General features: G+C 46.3%; 1 protein-coding gene across 1 annotated transcript in view; it reads right to left on the minus strand.

The window, feature by feature from the left end:
- Nucleotides 1-5,388: 5,388 nt before the first annotated feature.
- Nucleotides 5,389-8,216, minus strand: part of RAB33A (RAB33A, member RAS oncogene family) — a 12,455-nt gene continuing 9,627 nt past the window's right edge. Inside the window, exon 2 of the mRNA XM_017507514.2 lies at nucleotides 5,389-5,976. Within this exon, the coding sequence (XP_017363003.1) occupies nucleotides 5,521-5,976 (456 nt within the window). The 3' untranslated portion in view covers nucleotides 5,389-5,520. The remainder of the gene's footprint in view (nucleotides 5,977-8,216) is intronic.

The following is an 8,216-nucleotide window of genomic DNA, read 5'->3' on the forward strand; positions in this document are numbered from 1 at the left end:
GAAGACACAGTGTTTCACCATGTTGGCCAGGCTGGGCTCGAACTCCTGACTTCAGGTGATCCACCTGCCTCGACCTCCCAAAGTGCTGGATTACAGGCATAAACCACCGTGCCTGGCCCAGGTTTTTTATTTATGCTTCTACCTGAAGCTTTCTCTGATACTTTAAGATTGAATTCAGAGGGTCACAGTACCTACTTTATTGCTGGGGAAGGGATTAATTACCACCTATAGAGTCAAATCAGGTTATGAAGTCCATTTCTCATTCTAGTTCAACTGCATTATGGCTTAGGGGTGTCTCTCTCTCTCTCTCTTTTTTTTCTGAGATGGAGTCTCGCTCTGTTGCCCAGGCTATAGTGGCGGTGGTGTGATCTCAGCTCACCGCAATCTCTGCCTCCCGGGTTCAAGCAATTCTCCTGCCTCAGCCTCCTGAGTAGTTAGGATTACAGGTGTGTGCCACCACACCCAGCTAATTTTTGTATTTTTAGTAGAGACAGGGTTTCAGCATGTTGACCAGGCTGGTCTTGAACTCCTGACCTCATGATCTGCCCACCTTGGCTTCCCAAAGTGCTGGGATTATAAGTGTGAACCACCGCACCCAGCCAGTGGTCTCTCTTAAAGACTACCAAGACTACTTGCCTACCCAGCTTCAAAATCTGTCTCTCTGGGCGGGTGAGATGTTTCTCACTGTCTCCTCTCCCTCCCTCCCTCCCTGCTGCCAGGCTAGTAGGTTTCATAGACTTCCCTCAGGAGAGTTAAGCCCTAGTGATTTGGTAGAGGTAGCGTCAGGGCACTCCCCGCCCATTACCTCTTACAAAAGTAACCCTTCTTGTTCCAGGTATCTAAATACACAGACTGGGACCAGGATTAGCTCCTTCTGTTTGAGTGTCCATCCCAGGAAATGGTCAGTACTGGTCAGAAAAAAAATTACTGGTAAACACTTTCCTGCCTCTTGTTTTCACTAATCTTACCAGCAGGAGGCGCGCGGCAGACATGCAATCTATTGTATTCTCAATCTCAGGTTATACTCAGGATTGGTTTTCAGTTGCTTCTTACAATTAAGAGGCTCTTGCTTGCTAGTTTCAAGGGAACAGCCCAGGGACATTGGGTATAACTGGAACCGTTTCACTTATCCTAAGTTTACGGCCTGAAAAGATCCACTTTACCAGGCTGGATTCCCTGGTTACCCAGATCACCCTGGGTAGTGAATGTCCTGCTGGCCAGGCTTCCATGGATCAGGGAAACTGGCTGGGGTAAACCTGGCATCCCTACAAGAGTCCCAGAGCTTGGAACTGACTAGAAAGACAGTGTAATATCACAGGAAGAGCCTAGACTTGACTTGAGACAGATCCCGTTGGACAAGTCAGAGTCTCAGTGCATCCATGTTCTTGTTCATACAGTGGAAATTGACCAGGCATGGTGGCTCACTCTTGTAGTCCCAACACTTTGGGAGGCAAAGGCAGGAGGATCACTTGAGCCCAGGAGTACAAGACCAGTCTAGGCAACATAGCAAGACCGCATCTCTATATAAAAAACTTATTCTTTTCTTTTTTTTTTTTTTTTTTTTGTGAGACAGAGTCTTGCTCTGTCACCCAAGCTGGAGTGCAGTAGCGCAATCTGGGCTCACTGCAACCTCCGCCTCCCAGATTCCAGCGATTCTCCTGCCTAAGCCTCCCGAGTAGCTGGGATTACAGGCACCTGCCACCATGCCTGGCTAATTTTTGTATTTTTAGTAGAAATGAGGTTTTATCATGTTGGCCAGGCTGGTCTCGAGCTCCTGACCTCAGGTGACCTGCCCACCTCAGCCTCCCAAAGTGCTGGAATTACAGGCATGAGTCACTGTGCTCGGCCAAAACTTTTTCTTAATTAGCCAAGTGTGGTGGCACACACCTGTGGTCCCAGCCAGCCAGGAGGCTGAGACAGGATAACTTGAGCCAAGGAGTTGGAGATTGCAGTGGGCAGTGATGACATCACTGCAGTTTAGCTTGGGCAACACAGTGAGACCCTGTCACTAAAAATAAATAATAAAAAATAAAAATGGAAATCATTATCCCACTCCATAGGGCTGAAGGAGCATTAAATGAGCTAGTGAATGAATGTAAAGTGTTTTAGCGCAACGCCTGATGCATCATAGGCATTGAAATGTTAGTAATTATTTCTGCAGGTCCTGTCTCTGTAGCACAGGTAAAGTCCCAAAGGTACAGGTCTAGATAGTGAACAGGAGCCATAGAAGAAAGGCAGGGACCAACATAAATAGATCCAGAGACACAGTAAGGCCAAATGAGGATGCTGGAGGCACTCTCCTTACTTTGAATCCCTCCACTCCTCATCACCCTCACAGCAATAAGAGTCTCATGGTTCTCTGGCCTCCTGGGTTCCCTTCTACTGGGTATGCTGTGGGTCAAGCCCATTCCCATATCCTCTCCCTCAATCTGAGGGAGGCCTGAGCACCATTGTACAACCGTGCTGTTGCCATAATTCATTTCTGGGGCCGCAAAAGAGATCTTACTAGCTGTTTGAGACCAGAGTGAACAACATAGCGAAACCCAGTCTCTAGAAAAAAGAAAGATAAATAAGCTGGGCATGGTGGTGCACGCCTGTAGGCCCAGCTACCCAGGAGGTGGAAGTGGGTAATTGCCTGGGCTGAGAGGTCGAGGCTGCAGTGAGCCAGGATTGTGCCACTGCACTCCAGTCTAGGCGACAGAGTGAGATTCTGTCTCAAAAATAAACAAAATAGGAGGCTGGCCGTGGTGGCTCATGCCTATAACCCCAGCACTTTGGGAGGCCGAGACCAGTAGATCACTTGAGGTCAGGAGTTTGAGTCCAGCCTGGCCAACATGGTGAAACCTTGTCTCTACTGAAAATACAAAAATTGGCTGGGTGTGGTGGCTTGCCTATAATCCCAGCTACTCAGGAGGCTTAGGTGTGAGAATTGCTTGAACCCAGGAGGCGGAGGTTGCAGTGAGCTGAGACTGTGCCACTGCACTTCAGCCTGGGCAGCAGAGTGAGACTCCATCTCAATAATAACGTAAAATAGGAAAAGGAAAGAAAACTCCCAGTCGTGGCCCATAGGGTCCCCATAGACCTGGCCTTACCTATTTCTGCACCTCATTTCTTACCACTCTCTCCTTTGCTTGCTCTATTCCAGCCATCTCCATACTGGCCCCCTTTCTGTCTCTCAAACACATCGTCACACCACCAGCTTGGGGTTCTCCCCTCCCCTCCCCCTTTATTTCTTCTATCTTTTCCTTCTTTTTTGTTTTTTCTTTTTTCTTTTTTTTTTTTTTTGAGACAGAGTCTTGCTCTGTCGCCAGGCACCAGGCTGGAGTGCAGTGGCGCGATCTCGGCTCACTGCAACCTCTGCCTCCCAGGTTCAAGCAATTCTCCTGCCTCAGCCTCCCGAGTAGCTGGGACTACAGGTGCATGCCATGACACCCGGTTAATTTTTCTATTTTTTAGTAGAGAGTTGCAAGGATGAGCCAGGCATGACCAGGCAAGCTCTTTCTTTGGGTGGTAAGCACATCTGGTGTGTGTTACCCTTCGCTTTCTAGGAGCAGAGCTCCATATGCCTAACAGAGAAAGTGTTCAGGCGCTGTCTTTCCGAGACCCCCTTACAGCGGGATTCCAACAAGAGAGCCCTCTAAGGAGCACACCATCTCTCAAGCAAAGAAATCCACCTGGAGCTATCGTAGACAAGCCTTTACTAGCCGCTTTTAGTTACTTTCACAATTGGACAAGGAGCTTTCATATCAATCATAGGACCAGATGTATGAGAAATAACTATAGGACTCTCCTGCTGGAGAACTACCAAGAGCTCTCATTGGCTCAGAAAGCAAGTCCAGGCTGGGTGCGATGGCTAGTGCCTTTAATCCCAGCATTTTGGAAGGCCGTGGCGGGCCAATCACCTGAGGTCAAGAGTTCAAGACCAGCCTGGCCAACATGGTGAAACTCTGTCTCTACTAAAAAAATACAAAAATTAGCTGGATGTGGTGGCGGGTGCCTATAATCCCAGCTACTCAGGAGGTTGAGGCAGGGGGAATTGCTTGAACCCCAGAGGTGAAGGTGGCAGTGAACTGAGATTGTGCCACTGCACTCCAGCCTGGACGACAAAGCAAGATGCCATCTCAAAACAAAAAACAAACAAAAAAAGCAAGTCCAAACTGTTCTGCATGATGCACAAGCCCTCCCCAGCCTCAGCTCCCACTAGTGCTGCTCAGCTGTCCTTGGCCCAGACCCCCCAGTTGTCCTCTTGTCCAACTTCCAAGGTCATTCCTGCCCTCCTGCTTTTGCCCACTCCCCTCCCCTTTACCAATCCAAGCCTTACACATTATTTAACAGACAAAACAAGTCTAATCATTTTCCTGTGAACCCTCCCTGATAGTGAATACATAATGCTCTCACTTCCCATGGCACAACCTCACACTTAGTGATGTTGTCATTTACTTTTCGTTTGCATATAGTTTCAGTGTGTACATCATTCCTGCAACTAGATCATAGGGTCTGTGAACACAGGGAACGTGTCCTCTTGGAACATTTCTTCCATAGCACCTAGCAAAGGTCTGGGGACATGACCTGACATTTGTTGCTTGAGCCCTCCCCATCCAAGAAAGGGTGGGGGTGGGGGTCACAGTGGGAACAGCCTTAGGATTCAAGACTGATTGGTGAAAAATAGGAAGCAGAATCTATTCTGGAAGTAATCAGGCTCATTGGGCAAACTACCTTTTTTTTAGACACAGTTTCACTCTGTCACCTAGGCTGGAGTGCAGTGGCACAGTCTTGGCCAACTGCAGCCTCTGCCACCTGGGTTCAAGTGATTCTCCTGCCTCAGCCTCCTGAGTAGCTGGGATTACAGGCATGCACCACCATGCCTGGCTAATTTTTGTATTATTAGTAGAGACCGGTTTTTGTCATGTAGGCCAGGCTGGTCTCGAACTCCTGACCTGAAGTGATCTGCCCACCTCAGCTTCCCAAAGTCTTGTTATTACAGGCATGAGCCACTGCGTCCAGCCATACTTTTTATTTTTAAACTGGAAAACAGGGAGAGAGTAGCCTATCTGGACATTCAAGGCATGTATCTAGGGAACCTAGGAAATACTGATGAGCCCACATCTCCTTTCAGGACTTCTTTAGCACTTCGCCTGCATTTGCTCTCTAGAAAAACATTTCTGGCCTGTGTCCTATCCCCACCAGGTGTTTCTGCCTACTGATTACACTGAGTGAGAGAATGAATTAGTCCTGAAGAAGTGACTCAAATGATGAAAATTTCAGAGAGCCTAGAAAGCTGGTAGGGGGTGTGCCCTGGCGTGGGAATGTCACTCTGGTAGGGCAAACTGCCTGTTCTCCTCATCACAATCAGGAATGTCTTAGAGGAAAGCAAGACAAAAAGTCATGTGATAATCTATACAAATTTTATTTTGATATCAATTTGTATGGAAACAAGCAGGTGTCAGCATTATGCAGGCACAGAAAAAAGGGAAGAAAAAACTCCAGTGGTAATTTATCTTGTATTTACACCATTTGGTTTCAGCAAGGACAGGAAGCTTTACTGTTAGCTTCCTGTGGGAACTCCAGTTTCTGCACCTTCCCCTGCTGCCTCTCAGCATCACGATACAGCAGGGATTTCTGGGCCTTCAATCGGCAAGCCAGGCACATGAAAATTGACTCCACATTCTGGCTCTCTTTGGGGTCCTTGGCCGAAGTCTCAAACAAGAGCATGTTGTGGGCATCAGCGAATTTCAGGGCTAAGTTGGAGGGCACCTGGATCTGTTCCCTCAAGTCACACTTGTTGCCCACAAGCACTTTGGGGACTAGTGGGGGCACCGCATGCCCATTGCATTCTTGGATCCACATTTTGAGGTTGGTGAATGATGTCATCTTGGTGACGTCATAGACGAAGACTACGGCATGTACATTGCGGTAGTAATGCTCGACCATGCTTTTGCGGAAACGTTCCTGACCTGCTGTGTCCCACACCTGAACCTGGAAAATACAAAAACCCAAACGTAGAGTCAGAAAAGGAAACGTGAACAGAGAGGAGAAAACATGGCTCTGTAGCATTATAAAAATGAGGTGGGCTGGGCGCCGTGGCTCACGCCTGTAATTCCAGCACTTTGGGAGGCCGAGGTGGGCAGATCATGAGGTCAGGAGATCGAGACCATCCTGGCTGACGTGGTGAAACCCCGTCTCTACTAAAAATACAAAAAATTAGCTGGGCGTGTTGGCATGCGCCTGTAGTCCCAGCTACTCGGGAAGCTGAGGCAGAAGAATCACTTGAACTCGGGAGGCAGAGGTTGCAGCAAGCCAAGATCACACCACTGCACTCCAGCCTGGGTGACAGAGAGAGGCTCCATCTCAAAAAANGTGACAAGCCGTGACACAGGAAGTGGTTCTTTGACAGATGAGCAGAATGAACTTATCAAAGCATAAAGAGAAGTTTCAGGTTTTGTCAAGTTTTTCTTAAGATTGTTAACTGAAAATATCAAGTTAAAAAAATCTTAAGATTTTTAGTTGAAACACTGGTTTGTAAATTGGCCAACATTTCTGGAGAGAGATTTGGCAATATTATCAAGAACCTCAAAAATGTTCATACCTTTTAGGACCTGTAATCTCATTTCCAGAAATCTATACAAAAGAAATAGGAATATGGTCAAAATCTTATACAAATGTCTTCCAGTGTTATTTAGAACTTTTTTTAAAAAACGGGGAAAACCTAAATGTTCACGAGAAGAGGAATAAAGTTTATATTTATATAGTGGAGCTGGGCACAGTGGGTCACGCCTGTAATCCCAGCACTTTGGGAAGCCAAGGTGGGTGGATCACCTGAGGTCAGGAGTTCAAGATCAGCCTGGCCAATATAGTCAAACCCCATCTCTACTAAAAATACAGAAAATTAGCCGGGCCTGGTGGTGCACACCTGTAGTCCCAGCTACTCGGGAGACGGAGACCTGAGAATCACTTGAACCCGGAAGGTGGAGGTAGCAGTGAGCTGAGATCATGCCACTGCACTACAGCCTGGGTGACACAGTGAGACTCAGTCTCAAATAGATAAATAAAAATGAAAATATATCTGTACAGTGGGATATTATGCAGCCATTAAAATAATGTTTTTAAAGACTAAATTTGTGAGAGAAATGCTCACAAAATACAAGTGAAAATGCAGGATACAAAATTTTTCATATGCTATGGTCTCAATTTTTTTTAATGTTAAAAATAAACATATGCAAAGCACAGACTGGAAGTGTACACATCAGAACATTAATGGTTATTTATGAGCAATGAGACTATAGGTGGTATATATTTTTTTTCATTACTTTCTTTTTTTTTAAGACAGAATCTCGCTCTGTCACCCAGGCTGGAGTGCAATGGCACAATCTCGGCTCACTGCAACCTCCACCTCCCAAGTTCAAGCTATTCCCCTGCCTCAGTCTCCCCAGTAGCTGGGATTACAGGCACCTCCCACCACACCCAGTTAATTTTTGTATTTTTAGTAGAGATGGGAATTCACCATATTGGCCAGGCTGATCTTGAACTCCTGACCTCAAATGATCAGGCCTCCCAAAGTGCTGGGATTACAGAAGTGAGCCACCATGCCCAGCCTCCAATTTATTTTTAAGTTTACTTTTTTGTTATGTAAAAGGTAACTTAATTCACTGGATTTTTCTTCTGTATCTCAGCTTTTGGGATAAAGGCCAAATTATGAAGGAAAAAGCTGCTATTTGTAACATATGCGAAGACACAACTCCCAGGAGATATACATTCAGCCCAATCTATTTCCCTTTATATATTCAATGTCTTGGACAAGGGAGATTCATGCTCAGAATGATGGTCCCAAGGCCCTATACAATTCTCGGTTATCAAAGAAAATTTGATTATGGCCACTAATTGACTGCTATGGCTCTTAAAACGAAGTATAGCCTTTATTTGGAGTTAGCAGTCAGTAAGTATAATCTAGTAAATATAATTGAATCTGTCGGCTGAGTGAAGATTTTACAGGGCCCTAGAGTCATCATTCCGTATATCAGTTTTCATTGTCCAGGCTCCCCGTCATCTCCCTCTATTGACATGGCTTCCAAGTTCCTCTGGCAAGACCTTCAGATTGACCCCTTCTTCTATTCTAATTTCTGTGTCCCTCGGCCCTCAGCCAGCCAGCCTTTCCTCTCCTCACTTTTGGACTACAGCAAAGTATCAATGCAGTGTCTCCTGAGTACTGCTTTATTTTT

Source organism: Cebus imitator, unplaced genomic scaffold, assembly GCF_001604975.1.
Source record: "Cebus imitator isolate Cc_AM_T3 unplaced genomic scaffold, Cebus_imitator-1.0 Scaffold376, whole genome shotgun sequence".
Classification (NCBI taxonomy): Eukaryota; Metazoa; Chordata; class Mammalia; order Primates; family Cebidae; genus Cebus; species Cebus imitator.